Source organism: Gopherus flavomarginatus, chromosome 1 (assembly GCF_025201925.1).
Source record: "Gopherus flavomarginatus isolate rGopFla2 chromosome 1, rGopFla2.mat.asm, whole genome shotgun sequence".
Classification (NCBI taxonomy): Eukaryota; Metazoa; Chordata; order Testudines; family Testudinidae; genus Gopherus; species Gopherus flavomarginatus.
In genome coordinates this window covers 114,966,171-114,984,417 of record NC_066617.1, presented here as the reverse complement: position 1 = coordinate 114,984,417, position 18,247 = coordinate 114,966,171, and the positions used below count along the sequence as shown (strand labels likewise).

The 18,247-nt window shown below is 41.8% G+C and overlaps 1 protein-coding gene across 2 annotated transcripts in view; it reads right to left on the bottom strand.

Annotated features, from left to right (window-relative positions):
- IPO8 (importin 8) overlaps window positions 1-18,247 on the bottom strand; it is an 82,025-nt gene that overhangs the window by 38,395 nt on the left and 25,383 nt on the right. For both annotated transcript variants that reach the window (XM_050918149.1, XM_050918158.1), the window contains 5 exons: window positions 11,675-11,764; window positions 9,049-9,143; window positions 6,047-6,131; window positions 3,410-3,544; window positions 1,122-1,221 (listed from right to left, as the gene is read on the bottom strand). In XM_050918149.1, coding sequence (XP_050774106.1) covers window positions 1,122-1,221; window positions 3,410-3,544; window positions 6,047-6,131; window positions 9,049-9,143; window positions 11,675-11,764 — 505 coding nt within the window. The remainder of the gene's footprint in view (window positions 1-1,121; window positions 1,222-3,409; window positions 3,545-6,046; window positions 6,132-9,048; window positions 9,144-11,674; window positions 11,765-18,247) is intronic.

Genomic DNA, 18,247 nt, shown 5'->3' with positions numbered 1-18,247 from the left:
ATAATCAATGAGGTCTAGAAATAAGAAGGCAAATTCTATTTTTCCTGGTATCATCCAAGTAAGTCATAACAGATGAAGAATATTAAATATTGTCTGAACTGAATTTCCCACCCTGCGTATTTCTCCCTAAATTTCATTCTTTTTTCCTTTTACAAATAAAAAATGCACAGTTTAAGTGCCTTAGCTACATAAGAAAAAAATCAGAACTAAATGCCTGTCCATGAAGAATTGGATCAGATGCAAGTCTTGGCTACACTTCTGCTCCCTGAATATTAATATCTTATGATGCCTCATCGTTCTACAGTACCTCTTTCTAGGTTTTATTTTCTACTATTCCAAGAAAATCTAAAGGACACTTTTTTTTTATAAAATGCTAGCCAAAAGTTAACCAGTTTTTAAAAAAAAAAAAACACCTTAATTCTCTCTGTGATGCTTAGTTTTGGGGACTTTTCCAACAGGATTTCCTATACTATTAAAAAACAAAACAAACAAAAAAAAAACTATTCTCCAGTAGGACTACTCCTGAAAGGGGAATAATGGATTTATAATATGGCCCAATGCAATTTATACTTTAATTCCTACATTTGTTTTTTGAAAGAATGCATATTTCTAATTATTTCAAAAATGTTAATACAAATAAGTGGCACTCAAAATGTACCGATCTTCAACAGGGATGGAGTATGTCAAACTCCCTTTGGTCAACTAGAGTTGCACTGCCTTATAATAGGGTCTCATGTCTAAGCATAACAGTGATTCAGTACTGGGTTTTAAAGGTGCGTTTAAATGAGCAAAATGGGGGAATCTAAGAAAACATGCATCAGGTGCCTAAGCAGCAAGGGGAGGAAGGCAGGAATAAAGTGAACAATCAAGCTTGGTCTGAAGGGGTAAGCAAGCTTTCTAGAGCCAATCTTATAAATATAACACATTATTTAAATGGACAAAACTAGCTTATTCCCACTTAGGCTTTAAAGAACAATTCACCTCACTTTTAGAGTCTCCCTCAAACTCTGGTGAAGATACAACTACAGTGGCAAAGTGGCAAATACAGTTTTGTAATTCAGGGATCTATAATGCACAATTACAGCAAAAACAGGGAGCAAACACTAAGAACAAACATTTACCAAATTTCATGCGAATGTACTCATATGGATCCTCTTGCCACAGCTCTTCATCCTCATCTTTATAACACATTAGGGAGAAAATCACTTCTTCAGATATACTCTAAGAGCAGAGAAATCACATATGTTCAAGTGCACAGAACATATTTCAAGTATAGCTTCCCCCCCTCAAAAGGTCTTCTGAATTGTACCTTTTCATAAAGTTAGTTTTTAAGAGGATTAGTTAAACTATTTTTACTGACTGGGATAATCTTACAACACACACATATCGTGTTTTTCAAAGGACTCAGAAGGCAGCAATAAATTTTACTCCACTATACTTCAGTACAACACAAAAAATATACTGCAGGGCACAATCTAATAATAGCAGAACATATTATTCTGTGGAGGATTTCACAATGTGGCACTAAGATGTGAGTAGATCTTTTACTTTCCCCTCATCTTCCTAATACTCATGGGATTGATCTTCTGACAAGCTGATTAAACATGAGGACTTTATGATAGGAAAATATGGAGATGAAAATCATTTTCTTTAGCTTTTTCCACATGTTCTAATGATAAAAGAAGTGGTTAAACAAGAGCTCATTCCCTCACAGTTTGTCTTCCCTTCTTTTATCTTACAGTGCAGACAACGTTGAATATCTATAGTTACAATCATAGAATCATAGAAATGTAAGGCTGGGAAGGATCCTGAGGAGTCTATCCCCATGTGCTGAGACAGGACCAAGTAAACCTAGAGCATCCCAGACAGGTGTTTATCTGACCTGTTCTTAAAAACCTCCAGTGATGGGGATTCCACAACCTCCCTTGAAAGACTATTCCAGAGTTTAACTACTCTTATAGTTAGAACGTTTTTTCTAATATCTAACATAGATCTCCCTTACTGTGGATTGAGTCCATTCCTTCTTACCCTACTTTCAGTGGGCATGAAGATCAATCGCCACCATCCTGTTTATAAACAGAACTTAATATATTTGAAAAACAGTTCTCAGGCTCCCTCTCAGTCTTGTTTACTCAAGACTCAGGATGGCCAAGTTTTTTAACCATTCCTCCCAGTTCAGGCTTTTTAAATCTTTATCATTTTTGTTGCCCTTCTCTGGACTCCCTCCAACTTATTCCCATCTTTCCTGAAGCGTGGTGCCTAAAACTGAACACAGTACTCCAGCTGAGGCCTCACCAGTGCCAACCGGGACAATGACCTCCCATGTCTTACATACAACTCTCTTGTTAATACACCTCAGAAGGATACTAGCATTTTTCAGAGCTGCATCACATTGTAGGCTCATATTCAATACGTGATCCACTATAATCTCCAGATCCTTTTCAGCAGTACTACCACTTAGTGAGTTATTCCTCACTTTGTAGTTGTGCATTTGATATTTCCTTCCTAAGTGAAATACTTTGCACTAGTCTTCGTATGAATTCCGTCCTGTTGATTTCAGATTAATTTTCAAATTTGTCAAGTTCCTTTTGAATTCTAGTCCTGTCCTCCAACGTGCTTGCAACTCCTCTCAGCTTGGTGTCATATGCAAATTTGATAAGCATGCTCTCCATTCTGTTATCCAAGTAATTAATGAAAATATTGACCAATACTGTACTGATCCCTGCTAGTGTGTGTCTAATGGCACCCCACTAGACACACCCTCCCAATCTGACTGAGACCCATTGATAAGTACGCTCTGAGTATGGTCTTTCAACCAGTTGTGTACCCACTTACAGTAATTTCATCTAGACTTCATTTCCCCAGTTTGCTTATGAGACTGTCATGTGGGACTGTGTAGAAAGCCTTACTAAAATCAAGATATATCAGTTCTATAGTGTCCCTTCCATCCACTAGGTGATTAACCCTGTCAAAAAGGAAATTAGGTTAGTTTGGCATGAATTGTCCTTGACAAATCCATGCTAGCTATTCCTTATAACCCTTTCATTCTCTAGGTGCTTACAAATGGATTGTTTAATAATATGTTCCAGTATCTTTCCAGGAATCATACCAAAAGACAAAAGACTGAGTAATCAAAAACATAAGATTATGACTTCATTGCAGTATCAAGCAAAATAAAAAGCTGTTCTAGGAAGTAATAAGCTCTTATTCAAATGCAAATATCTGCAATAAAGGCAAAAGGTAAACAGAACAATAAAGTAACAGACAAGTACATCTCTGTGAAAACCACTTTTCCAGACTGACTGCAGTGAGAGAGATTCTCCAAGCTCCTTCACAAAAGCAGAAGTCTCAACTACAGTTCATGGGAATAATGTTATTTAAATGTTTATGACTGTGTTCTTGCACTGACCTGTATGTGTGGCTTCATCTGCTTCCAAGTTACAGAATGACTGACCCCTTGGTTCAAATAGTTTAAGATCTGCTGAAGGACACGAGGAGCAATATATTCTTTTTGCCTGTACTGGTCTAAAATTTTTAAGAGAACCTAAAGGAATAGTAAATTTATTTTGTTTAATAAGCATGAAGATTTTAAACACACAATGTAACCATTTTATAGTGAAGACATTTTGACAGGTCAATTTCATTTTAAGTAGAAGCTCATGTATTAATCACTTCAGTAATGCCTTTTATCCAAACATCAGTAATAATTTAAACGTTGACGTTCTGAGACCACAAACCTTTACTACCAGGAATTCTCCCACAACAGAATTACTAGCAGTAGTGAGATTCAACACATGCGTAAGTGTTTGCATGACTGGGCCTAAGTAAGTCTCAGCACTAGGTGGAGTAAGTTATGTCTTCATTTCTACAGATGGGGAAAAGTAAAGCACAGATGTTAAGGGCTATATGTTCAAACTTCAGTAGCTAAAGGTAGGACCTAAATCTATGCATAGGATTTAGGTGACTAAAATTTAGGTGCCAAATTTTGAGAAATCCATATTTAAAAACTGAGCTCTAAGTGACTTCACTGAGGTTGCAGTGCAGTGTCAGAACAGGTAGGCACTAGCCTGCCTTAGCTGGGCAGCATTGCTGACAGGACTTTTAACAGCCCAGTCGGCGGTGCTAACTGGAACCGCTAGGGTCCCTGGGTGCTGAGCAAGGTGACCCAGTGCCTTATATGCTGTGACCCAGTACTGGGTTGCGACCCAAACTCTGAAAAACACCATACTAGATCACATGCATTCTCTTTGATTAGAACAGCAATCCATTGCAACAATTGGGACCTTTCATTTTACAGTATTACTCTATAAATAGGAGGTTTCTGTGTATACTGCAAGCAAGAAAATATTTACAGTAGGTCACTATAATGACAGGACTCCTATTATGAGTTAACAAGAATGGAGAACTGGCAAGTACACAAATCATAAAATATTTTCTGGTCATTTATTTTCAAAAGGGTAGTTTTGTTTCATAATAATTCTTCATAGTAGAGTAGTAAACACACTGTAGCATATTTTGTAACATATACCTTCCTCTAGGGCTCCCTGGGAGCTGGGTCTTATATTTGCCATTTCTACTATATGCTCTTTGGGGCAGGAACTGTCTGTATCTCATACAGTCACTAAGGCAATGCTAGCACTTAACAAGCAATAAATATATAATGAATACTTAGCACTATGGTTTCACTACAGCCTCAATACATCTGAGCAGTGTGGTGAATCATGAACTTAAAAGCTAGAAAAGGAAAAGACCTATGTAGATCAACTAGACCATTTGCCTTAGAAGGCAAATTTTTCCCTAAGGTACACTTACTAGTCTTTTAGAGAGAGTCTAAGTTTTAAGTATTTCAAGTGACGGGACAGTTTCTCTTTCAGTTTCATCCATTACTTCAAATTGTACTTCCAAAATAATTTATCTCCTTTGATGTTTAGCTCTTTCAAATGTACATAGAATTATCATGTCCTCTCTCTACTGGGCTTTTTAGTCAAGCTTACACATTTAATCTCAACCGTTTTTGTGCAGAGAAAGGCAATTACACTTCACAGAGATTTCAATATTTGGTTTCATTCTGATTTAGACCAAAGCTTTTGAAGTTCTCTATAAAAGGGAAGGCAGCCCATGCTCTGGGGCAGTCTGCCTGGCAGGCAGCACCAGAGATGCAAAAGCTGGAAGACCAGGTTGCTGAGGAGCTGGGGCTCCCAGGCTCTGAATTCCCTGTACTCTCGCCTGGTGGGCCAAAGGTGAGCTGTGAGTCTGGAAGCCTTGACTGAGCTGGGAGCCTTGGAGTTTGGGAGTTGTAGTTCTCAGGGCTTCCAGCTCCTCTGCAGTCCTCCTGACAAGCTGTGAAGGAGCCAGGAGCCTAAAAGCCCTAGCTGAGCTGGTTGCTCACACCTTGTCAGCTCTTCAGGCAGGCTGGCAAAGAGCTGGGAGCCCAGAACCTTCAGCTGCTGAGCTGACAGTATACCAGGGAGAGTGACAGTTTCAAAATCTGCACGTTTTTCCATTGCAACTTTGTCAAAAATCAAACCATCAAACCTCCCTGCATTCCCCAATGGAAAATCATTCTGTCTGAGTATTTCTGATCAGCTCCTAACTCCCTCCAATCTGCCTATGTCTTCCTGGTAATGACAAATCCAGAACAGATTTCAGTATTGCAGGGTTAGTTGCAGCAGAACCATGCAGGAAGCATGACCTGGAAATAAGACCTTCTTTGCTGTGATGTCTCTATGTAACCGCCCCAAATTGCATCAGTCTTTTTACTAGCATTTCCTGCCTATCACTCTTATGTTTTTTGTAGCACTGCAGATTTTCAGATTTTTCTCTCCTTTTGCATCACTGCAATTTGGATTATTTGTCCCAAGATGGAAATATCATTACTAACAAGAGTTCCAAGCCATTTCTCATTGATTACGATGTGTATTTGACCATTTTTTTGTGGTTTCTGTAAAGGGGCCTATGTCTTATATGAAGACGCTACAGAAAGGTAAGTAACATGGTTGTCCTGTAGAAGTTATCCTAATTCAGAAACAAGAAACAACATCTTTACCTGTTGGATTCCCACAGCGTAAGTTTTTAAGAAGAACTCTGAAAATTCAAAATATTCTTTTGTTACATTTCCAGGACTTCCATACCTTTAAACAAAAAAAGAAAAACAGGTATTTACATTGTGAAGCAAAGTTTTCTGTTTATCAGGACAACATAGTCCTTGATTAAGCTTGCAAAAATACAAAAGCCATTGAAGCAGAACTCATCTTTCACCGGAGATATATACACTGAATAATCTCTTTCCACAAACATCATTCCAGGCCATTATATCCCACACAATGACCCATATCCTCATTTTTCTTACCTATGCACAAAGCACAATAGTTATTGGCTACAAAACAACAAAGTTGCATTTTTGTCACAGGATATATAAATTCCATAGTGGTTTTTGTTTTGTTTTTAATATTCATGTGTTGATATTTCGGAATTTAAGCACGGGCAGGCAGACGCAGTGATGAAAAGCTGAATGAATTTTACTGGAAACACTGAGAACTAGCAAGTGAAACCGGACTGTACTGAAGCCTGGGAGAGCAGGAACTCAGATTAGAGCTACTGGTTTGTCACATGGTAGCAGATCCTCATTCAGAATCAGACCAATAGGCATTAGAACACCAGTTTTATCAATTATATGGTTTTTAACAGTTTTATTGGAAAAGCATATTTTGCTTAAAATAATGCAACTTGAGTTTTTAGAATTAAAAACTATAAATTTGTGATGTTTGCCTTTCTCCATAATCAGAGCATCACTTTGATTTACTGTAACAAACTAATAGCTTTATTTATGAAAGATAATGGTGGCAAAGCACTGGCTTGCACCACCTTCGAAGCAATCTCAGCCCCTGCCAGCCCAAGGTTCCTCAAAAATGTCACTGCACCCTTAACTAAGCAGGGTAACAATAGTATTATGCTTACAGACTGTCAGATGGAACACTCAAATGGAAATTGATGTTTAAAATAATAGCATGCATATAAAAATGTTCATTCCTCAAAGAGGACAAACAAGAGCCATCATATGTATAGAATATATTTTATTCTAAATGTTTAGTTCATGTGAAAAGTTTCTAAGCTATTCTAATATTCATGATGGTAAATGCATTCCTAACAACAGAAGGATGGTGGACAGGGATAGAAAGTGTTAGGCTTCCACAAAAAGCCCTAACTTGGAGTTTCGAGCTTCTAAATCAGAGGTGGACAAACTACAGCCCATGGGTCATAACCAGCCCATGGGACCCTCCTGCCCAGCCTCTGAGCTCCTGGCCCGGGAAGCTAGCCCCTAGCCCCTCCCCTGCTGTTCCCTCTCCCCCGCAGACTCAGTGCGCTGTGCCACCAGTGCAATGCTCTGGGTGGCCAGGCAGCGCAGCTGCAGAGCCCAGCCTGACCTGGTGCTCTGTGCTGCGCTGTGGCGTGGCTGGCTCCAGCCGGGTGGCGCAGCTGTAGCGCTGCCAGCCACCAGAGCTCCAGGCAGCGCGGTAAGGGGGCAAGAAGCAGGGGGGGTTGGATAGGGGGCAGGGGAGTTCAGGGTGTGGACAGGGGTCGGGACAGTCAGAAGGCGGGGAATGGGGGGGTTGAATGGGTGCAGGGGTACCAGGGGGCAGTCAGGAAGGAGGGGGGGTTGGATGGGGTGGCGGGGGGCAGTCAGGTGCGGGGGTCCTGGGGAGGTTAGAGGACAGGGAACGGGGTGGTGGTGGATGGGGCAGGGGGTCCTGGGGAGGTTAGAGGACAGGAAGCGGGGTGGTGGTGGATGGGGCAGGGGACCCGGGGGGAGGGACATCAGGGAACTGGGGGGTGTGGATGGGGCAGAAGTCCTGAGGGAGGCATCAGGGGGGGAGGCTGGATGCGGGGGAAGGGGCTGGGCCACGCTTAACCAGCCCTCCATACAATTTCCGAAACCCAATGTGGCCCTCAGGCCAAAAGGTTTGCCCACTCTTGTTCTAAATACTTGTTTTTTAATTTAAGATACATACATATATATTTCCAACCTTAATGCAATCTGCATTTTGTTTGTTTGGAGATATCTTTCAGGATTCAACAGAATTAATCTTAATTTAGTTAAACAGTCACCATGTTACCCAGAGTGGATGGTTCAGTCGTTAAAGAACCAATTTTGAACATCCTAACTCCCTGGAACTAAAGGTTCAAATCCCAGCTCAAATCCCAAATCTCAAATCCTAGCCCTTCATCTTTCCAAATCAAAATTGAAGGGCAGGTAAATTATTGTCACTCAGTCTTCTGGATGAAACCTTAAATTAGAGGTAATGTCTGATCTACTAGACAAAGATGCCATGGCATCTTTTGGAAATGTATTTCCCCTGGAGTCCTTCGCCAGAGATTTTCCTTTTTTCCCCGCTGTTCCATGAAAAGTTATATGCAATAGACCATAAAGAGTTAGAGAATCTTTAGGATTAAAGACACTAATATACACATAAATATCTCTCTTTTTTCAAGTCTAAATCAGTCTAAAAATATCTCAAACTAGTAAAAAAAAAATCTGCAAATTATATGCTGCGTATGAAGAAAAACTTCTGAAATAAAACCTTGGTCATCATTCCACCGAGCAAAGGACAAGACAAAAAATTACTCTAAGTTCCCAGGAAGAGCAGACAAGAAGTAGAAATAAATCATTTGTGCTTCTACAGTGTTTTTCATCCAAGCATTTCACAAACAATTAAGCTTGCAATGCCCCTGTGAGGTAGTTAAGCATTAGCTCAGTTTCACAGACGGGCATATTGAGACACAGAGAAATTCCATTATTTGTCCTAGGTAGTCACATATAATGTGAGTGTCAGAGTTAAGATCAGAATCCAGAAATCTGGATTCTCAGTCCCTAGCTTTTACCACTAGTATATTATCTCTCAGAATACCTGCATATACCTACATCATAAATATACAGTGCCTGTGCAGTATGAACATAGGATATATATTCTGCATAACAATATCCACAAAAGATAGCTAAGTAAAAATTAACATTTTTATGCCACATTAGTTTTTAAATCACTATATTACCGTTCAAAAAGACGAGCTACGATATGCAATGCCCACTTCTTACATTTCCACCACACCAGCTCTGGCCTATCATCTTCATCAATCTGTAATGTCTCCTACAAATAAATAAATAAATAATCAGCCAAAACATACAAAATTAATTAAAAAAAAACCCCTGATACTGAGTGGATTAATACAAATTCAGATACAAATATTACTGTTTTGATTTTATTAATAGTGATAATATTAGCTACCAGAATAAAACATGATAGGATTTTTTTCTTTTGATGTGATCCTCCAAATGTACTATTATGTTGAAAACAACCCAGCTAAAAAAGCTGTATATACTGTATTTATGTTTGCACTCTTATATTAGTATAATATAAAAAAATCACGTGTATATGCATATACCATACATTCATACAAAAGATGTTAATAGAATAAGATTGTGAAGTGAAGCACTCAGAAATTAGGAAATGCCAAAGTTAAGGTTGCACAGTTAGGGGTGCTTGTGCATCCCTTTGCGTATGCATTGAAATAAAATCTAACTATAGAACTCCATATCACTGCTGGGCTCAGGTTACTCAGTTATGTATATATGTATATTGACTACATGGCCATGCACTAAATACTCCTGGGGGAATTTTACATCACGCACAATGCAGAATTTTGCAGAAATTAACAGTTGTGTGTGCAGAATTTCCTTTCCCCAACAGAAACGGGCTGCAGTGCTGCTAGTTGCCCCAAGGGACCACTGGATCCAGCAGATTCCAGCTCGCACATAGAAGACACTGCTGGGGGAAGGGAGAAGGAGATAGGGCAGTGGTTCTCAAACTTTTATTTTTCCATGGACCACTTGAAAATTTCTGAAGGTCTCGGCGGACCACTTAATGATATTTCCAAATGTTGTTTGTACCATTAGCTAACTATAGTAAAGCACTTCGGATAAAAATGATATCTTATATATATATCAATAATAAATGGTTTTTGTTCTACAAATAAAAGCACACAATTCATATTTTAGTATCAATATCTTGCCTTTCTAATGTGATGAATGTGCCCTCCCTCCCACAGCGCAGCAGCCCCCAAGCTGGGGCTGTGAAGGAGGGGGAGTCTCTTTCTCTCTCCCCCACCACAGTAGCTCCTGAGCTGGGGCTTGGGCTGGGAAAGAGGGGAGTCACTCCCCTGTCACAGAAGTCACAGAGCTGAGGCTGGGGAGGAAGGCCCTCTCTCCCTGGCAATCACAGACCTGGAGCTGGGGAAAGTTGCCTCTTTCTCTGGCCATTGCAGCCCTGCACACCCTAATTTCCCCCCATCCCCTCTTCTCACACTACTGCCCCCTCCCACCTACCCCCTACTCCCCTCCCAAGGCCATCATTTCGCCTTACATGTGCATCTTCTCCAGGTTCCAGGCACCTAATTAGCCCTTCACCCAGCCCCTTAGAGGGAACTATCCGCGGACCACCTGAATGGAGCTCGCAGATCACTGGTGGTCCACAGACCACAGTTTGAGAACCACTGAGCTAGAGGGTTCCTGGCAGCTGCAGTTCCCAGCATGCTCTGAGTGGTATGCCCTGAGGCCCGGGGGGAGGGGGTTCGGGTGTATTGGGTGAGGGAGGAAGAGGGCAGAGAAACAGGAACTGGGTTGTCAAAGGGTTTCTTTAACTCTCCGCTCCTGGGGAAAATTTTGTGTAAATCTGTATTGTATTGCTGACAGGTATTTTGGAATAAATTACCAAAATAATTTAAACTGGCATGATTATGTAGTCTTATTTTGACAAATACAATTTGCAGAATTTTAATTTTTTGGTGCAGAATGCCCCCAGAAGTAGACAAACTATTGCTTCTATTCAGTCTCTTGGCAGGTTTCCAGCTTCAATCTTACAGATCTATGATTATGCTTCCAGGACATGAGAATCCAAACTCTCTGTGAGAATTTGTTTCCTCCCTAATGTGTGTGTGTCAAATTTAGTAAGCCTTCCTTATTCTTTGCTTTTATTTGCCAGAAACAGACATGAGATAAAGTGTTTATTGGTGCTATTTTCCCCAAGGCTATTTAATCTCCATGAATGAGAATTTTGTACAGAAGGTATCTTTTCAGAAGGGAGTATTAACATATCTGGTAATTCTGCTTCTCTGAACATAGCTTGGAAAACTGATGCTTACCCATCCATCTTCTTTCAGAGTTTGAGGGTTTAAATTATATGGGTTCATCCTGTTGATGCTGTTCTTAAACCCATTCCTTTGGAATTATTTATGTCTTTTATGAGGAAAAAGGATGGAGGGCAGGAACAGATACAGATTGTGTGTTTACACTATATGTTCAAGGAGTGGACATTTCATATAGATAGGCTAATGTTGAGCTTATCCTTCCTGTTTCTGAAACAAACTGGCTAAAATGTTTTGGAGTCTCTGAAATACCCAAAGTTGGAGTATATACTGTACAGCTACCTCAAACATTCAAAAATCTTAAGAGCTTCTTGAGTTGCCTGCATGACTTGTATCAGAGACATTAGTCCTAAGAGCGAGACTCCTGGCTGGAGGGTATCTTTACAGATTAGTTCAATAATCTCTTCACACGGACCATCCCCATTTTCCCACCCTAAAGAAATCAATGTGAGTCTCTCTCCAGTGAAGTAAACCTTACAGCAGGCACATTTCTATCGATGATAGTACGGAAAATCTCCATCCACTGAGTCATGGTCTGGTTATTCACCAACTGGAGTGGCAATGCATACTGAAACAGGGGAAGAAGAAAACATAAGGATAAATGAAGTTTTATTTATTATAGTACAAAATTGCAAATTTACATCTCTAAGGCTTAGTGTGAAAAAAATTTAAGGGAAAACATATTAAGCCAACAAAACAGACTAATTAAAAGATAAGTGGTCAATCAAGCTGAAATACTGTTGATTCTAGAGAAGCAGTGAACAGAGTGAGAAATGTAAGATAAGCTGCCTAGGAATTAATATGCAATATGTTCAATACATGAAAGACACCCTTCTTTCTCTCTCTGTTCTGTGTGAGTTAGAAGATGTAGTCAAGTGTCTCAAACAATATCTGAGACTGGCACATAGATGAGAGCAACTTTATGGGTTCGTCCAGACAAAACTGGTGATGGGAAGCTGGGAAAAGCAGCTGGAGGAAATGGCAGGGATCATAGTGGCTCCTTTAAATAACATTTGTGAGACAAGTGTGTTATGTGAGACACTCAAGCTAGATCCTCCGTAGTAGATAAGCAAGGGGTCGAGGACAAGACGTTCTTTGTGAGAGCCCCTTGTCTAGAATGGTTAGTGTGTGGCAATCAGGGGTGTAATTTACCTCTTGCTAGCCTGTTGTACAATAACTGGCCACACAGAGCCTGCTGCCATGCAATAAATTCTCTAGTGCACTTTGAACGTTATCCTTTTTGAGCCAAGTGGCTAGCCAAAAATTTGGGATCTATCAGGGTGTTTCAGTTAGCAGGAGAGAATTTGGTGATAGTCAGTATTTCTTCTTTGATGCAGTTTTGTTTATTTATAAAGAATATACAAAGTCCTGTGTTTCTGAACAAAAATAAATCAAACAGCAAGAAACAGCTTCTTTTGCTCACAGCACCAACAGCACTCTTTTTAGCTTACACTCTGGACCCAAAAACCTCTTCCCAAGTTACTTCTATGATCAGCCACCATGCTTTCAGCTGCTTCTTCAGTCTTCTCCCATTTTTTGCCTGTTCTGCCTTCCCACATGCACACATACTCCTACCCAAAACAATACTCTGCAAAAGTCCCTCCACCCACACAATCCAAAAATTTCAGAGAGGCTCTATTAGGCCTTGTTTTTGATACGGCCCCTTAACTGTCTCACAACTATCTTAAGTGAAGGGTGCACTCACACATCAATTTCAATGAGGTTTTAACTCACCCCATAGCCAGGTTTCACCCAGCTCACAACATAACCCCATGTCAGCATCACCCATTGTCCTGATGAGGTCTAAAATGGTGACACCCAATTATCCATCCCAAACAGAAAGGCACATTAGAAAAAATAATGGTTACTAACCTGTCCCTAACTGTAGTTCTTCAAAACGAATTGCACATGTCTGTTTCACTTTTCGTATTTGTGCACCTAGTAGTTTTTCCCTCAGTGGTGCCCATCTGGGTGGTTCGAGCACCCTCTGCTGTGCACGTCACTGCATGCAGGTATAAAAGGGCAGAGCAGCTCCCTTCCCCCCTCAGTTCCTTCTTGACAGAACTCTGATTCCAAGGGGTAGGAAGGTGGGTCATGGAATAGATATGTGCAAGACATCTCAAAGAACAGCAGTTACGGAACAGATTAGTAACCGTTTTCTCTTTGCTGAGGGATTGCACACGTGCATTCCACTGTTGGTGACTCACATGCCGTGAAAGAGAGGTGGGATCACAGTTTATCTTAATAAATACTAGAGGACAGCCCATCCAACTCTAGCATCATCTCTTAAATCCTGCTTGATGGCATAATGGGAAACAAACATGTGAAATGAGGACAGGTTGGTTGCTGCTCTACCAATGTCCAAAATGAGAACATTTGACAGAAAAGCGGCCAAGGCCGCTTGCCATCTTGTCAAATGAGCTGTGATCCTATTTGGCGGGGTAATATTAGCCATATTTTAGCATGTGTTATTACATAAAGCTATCCAAGAAGAAATTATTTGAGTAGAGACTGGTTGACCTTTCTTTTTGTCCATTATTGCCATGAACAATTAAGAAGATAGATCTATCCACGTGGAACGCCAGCACTCTTCTTATGTCTAGAGTGTGAAAACGTTCCTCTTCAAGTGTGGTTTTGGGAAGAAAGCTAGGCAAATAGGCTGCTTGACATAGAACATGGACACCACCTTTGGGACAAATCTCTGATGAGGGTGAAGGTAAACCCTGTCCTTAAAGATTGTATAGGGAGGCCCAGACATTAGCATATACAGCTCTCCTACCCTTCTTGCAGAGGTGATGGCTACCAAAAATACCACCTTCATTGACAGATGTAGTAAACAGCAAGGAGTCAACGGCTCACACAGAGGACCCATAAACCTTAACAACATTACGTTCAGGTCCCACGGGGGAAAACAGAATTGTGCACCTAAGGTACAACTTGTCCAGGCCTTTCAGAAACCTCACTGATGTCAGAAAAAACAACAACCCAGATCATTATCCATCTTAGGGTGGAACATAGAAATAGCCGTTAGGTGTGCCTTGATCAAACTAACAGCCAACCACTGGTATTTCAGATGCAATAGGTATTCTAGAACATGCTCGATCGAGGAACAGGAAGGTGAAATCCTATAATGGAAAAACATCTCCACTTAGAAAGTTAAGTAATCCTAGTAAATAGCTTTCAATTGTTTAGCTGGGCATCCTGCACCTTTTCTGAACAACACTCTTCTCTATCATCTAACCATGGAGCATCCATGGGGTTAAATGAAGAGCTTGTAGGTTCAGGTGGAGCAGTCAACCATGGTCTTGGGAAATTAGTTCCAAGTCCAAGGGAAATCAGAGGCTTCACTGACAGATCAAGGAGAGCAGAGAACCAGTGTTGGCAGGCCTACGCTGGGGCTATGAGTATGACTCTAGCCTGGTCCCATCTTATCTTCAGCAATACTGTGTGAATAACTAGTATGGGCAGGAAGCATAGAGTAGCCTGCTTGACCAAGGAAACAAGAACATGTCTGTCAGGAAACCCTGGCTGTGACTTTGCAGGAAACAGAATTGCTGACATTTTCTCTTAACTCTCCTGGTGAACTAGTCTACTTGGGGAGATTCCCACCACTTGAAGATATGTCTGGGCAAATCCAGGTGAAGATCCACTCGTGGTAACTAGTAAATGATATGCTGAGGTGCTCTGCAAGATCGTTCTGCACCCCAGAAGATAAGACGCTTTGAGATCAACCAAGTTGGCAATGCAGAAGTCCCAAAGTCAATCTGCCTCTTGGCAGAGCAGGAAAGAACAGGATTCTCCCTGCCTACTGAGGTAAAACATTGATGCTGTGTTGTCTGTTGAGAACTAATAGGCCCTTCCCCTTGACCTGCGGAACTAAAACCTAACATGCTAGCCTGATAGCTTTCAGTTCCCTGACATTTATATGTAAAGACTGGTCTCCTGAAGAACATAGACCCTGAGTCTGAAGAGCACCAAGATGGGTCCAGCAGCCGAATGCAGATGCATCTGTCACTAACATGAGGGTCAGATGAGGATGGGCAAAGAGGACAACCCACCATACACTGTCCAGACTTGTCCACCAATCTAGGGAGGCAAGAACCTGAGAGGGCACCTCGCTACTGAATTTAAAGGGAAATAGTTCAGTGAGTAAACTGAGGCCAGCCAACACCAAAGAATTCTTAGGCCCAGTCTGCCATATTGGAACACATATGTGCACAATGCCATATGCCACAGGAGCCTCAAAAAGTTTTGTACTGTTATGACTGGGTGAGACTTGAGTTCCATAACAATGGCCCAAGTTGTCTGAAACATATAGTCTGGAAGGAAAGCTCTGGCTTAAGATTAGTCCAGCACTGTCCTTTATCAACTATATCCTCTGGACCGGAAAGGAGAGAGATTTCTCTGTGTTGACTAACAGACCCACTGCACCAAAAGTTGACTGGATTAGCGATTCACTGAACAACATCTGAATCCTGGATCGGCCTCTCACCAGCCAATCATTCAGGCAGGGATAATCTTACACTCCTGATTTTCTGAGGAATGCTGCCATACCTGACAATACCTCTGTAAAAACACTGGAAGCTGCTAAGGTGGGTGAGGCAATATCTTTTACTGGACCATATTATGTTGGTGAGAGAAAAAAAAGCTTTTTGAGAGTTTACACCAAGTTGTTCAGGTCAGGGAGCTGCTGACAGACCAAACAATTGTACAGTGAACTGGCAATGATTCTAACTTACCAGAAATCTGAGATATTTCCTGTAACGTTGATTGATCACCACATGGAAGAAGGCATCTTTCAAGTTGAGGGCGGCATCGAGGGAGGGGATAACTGAAGCTACGGTGACCATGCAAGATTTTTTTTTTTAAACTTGTTAAGAAGACAAGTCCAAGATCGGTCTGAGACAAAACACAAATACTTTGCTTTTGGCATTAGGAAATAGTGGAATAAACACCGTCCCTCTGAAACTTTATGGCACCCATCCGAAGGAGAGCTTGAACTACCTGCAGGATGAGATTGTTGTGAGAGAGGTCCCTGAAAAGGGAGGGAGGGGTAGGAACAAATTGGAAGGTATATCCCACTTCCACAGTGCTCTAGACCAATTGGTCTGAAAAAAAGCAACAAAGAGTCCTGTGGCACCTTATAGATTAACAGACGTATTGGAGCATAAGCTTTTGTGGGTGAATACGTTCAATACGTGTTAGTCTGTAAGGTGCCACAGGACTCTTTGTTGCTTTTTACAGATCCAGACTAACACAGCTACCCCGCTGATAATTGGTCTGAAGTAATTCAAGACCAAGCACTGAGGAAGTAGAAGAAAATTTACAAAACAGGATCTGGAATAGTGGTGACTGGCATGATGTTTTCGACTGAGCCATCAAAATGTCTACTTAGCACTCCCTGGGTGTCTAGAAGGGCCAAGGGCTGATGCAGAAGCTGAAGGAGGGGCAGGACTAAGCCTAAAAACCCTGCTCTTCTTCCTCAACAGGTCCTTAAGAGGAACCAGAGCCATACACCAGCACAACTGTTGAGGCTGATAGAGCTTTCTTGCTGGGGCAAGTGTATACAAAACCAAAGATTTCAAGGCTGCCCTTGAGTCCATGGAGCTTGCTATCTGTTTGCTCCAAGAACAACAAAGGACCTTTGAAGGGAAAATCCAGGACAGTTTGCTGGACTTCATGGGGTAAACCAGAAGACCATAGCCAAGAGTACCTTCTCACAGACTGCAGATGCTATGGACCTAGCAGCCAAGTCTGCAGAACCTAACCTGGCCTGAAGCAAAGTCCTTGCCACTGACCTGCCCTCAAACAGAATGAGGAGAACCCCTGTCTAGCATTCTCAGGCAGCAAGTCCTTAAATTAAGCCACAGAACTGCACAAGCTACAATTATAACAACCCACCAGAGCCTGCTGGTTGGCCATTCTAAGCTGCAACCCTTCTCCTCTCCTCCCCCCGTCAAATATCATTTTTTACTACATAAATCCAGCTTGTTTACATCTTTGAATTCAGGGATGGCAGCTGGAGGACCCTGGCATTTCCTCTCATTAGTGGCTGCAACTACTAGCAACCCTAGAGGAGGATGGGATTACAGGCAGTCAAACCCTTGGGAGGACACACAATATTTGCACTCCGCATGCTTTCATGTGGGAGGCAACAATGATGAGGGTCTGCCGCAGGGACTGTTTTGGCTCCAAAATAATCTCATTGATTGGCAAAACCACTCAAGATGAACTTATTATAGACAAAATGAGGCAATGAGGGGCTCCCTGAAATCCTTGACCTGAATGTCTAGGTCCGAAGCCACCATCTATAGTAACTCCTGATACGCCTTATAGTCTTCAGGAGGGGATGATGTTGTCCTAGAGGAAGCTACCTCATTTGGAGAGGATGAGGATGAAGTCAACTCAAGATTCAGCTGAACCTCTTCTGCCGGCTGCTCAGTATCAGGCCCAGTACTGGACACAGGAGCAGATTCAACTCAGTGCAATGATTCGCCTCACTGGGATCAAGATACTGAGTAGGAAGGGTGTGGGGATGACCTGACGGCTGGAGGAGACCCCTAGGAGTTCCAAAAAGACAGCTGATAAGGAACTGGGCCCCAAGGGCCTCCTGGCCACATTACCGGAGCAAGCCCTGAGGCAGGATCCCAAAGGTATCCTGGGTGGTTGTAGGGTCAAGGGTGGAATGGCAAGTCTTGCCTCAAGGCTGAGAGACATATAATTCTGCGTCAGAGTCTGAAGAAGAGGACTCTCTTTCCACCAACCACGGAAGGGCTGCCTGTTGGTACAGGAGAATGGTGCAGAGATCCGAGATGCTGAAGAAAAGCCAACATTGTCAGCTTCCCCACCAACAGTACCGACAGGTAGGCTGATTTGTAAACTGAAGACTGGTGCGGTACCGAATGCTGCACCACAAGAGTCAGTTCTGGGAGATCTTATGGCACTGGGAGAACTATTTCCAGTATCACTGGAAACACCAGTACTGATAGACTTAGGTGTTTTGAGCAGCAAACCCCTATGGCATAGCCAGCACCAAGATCATCTCCAACTG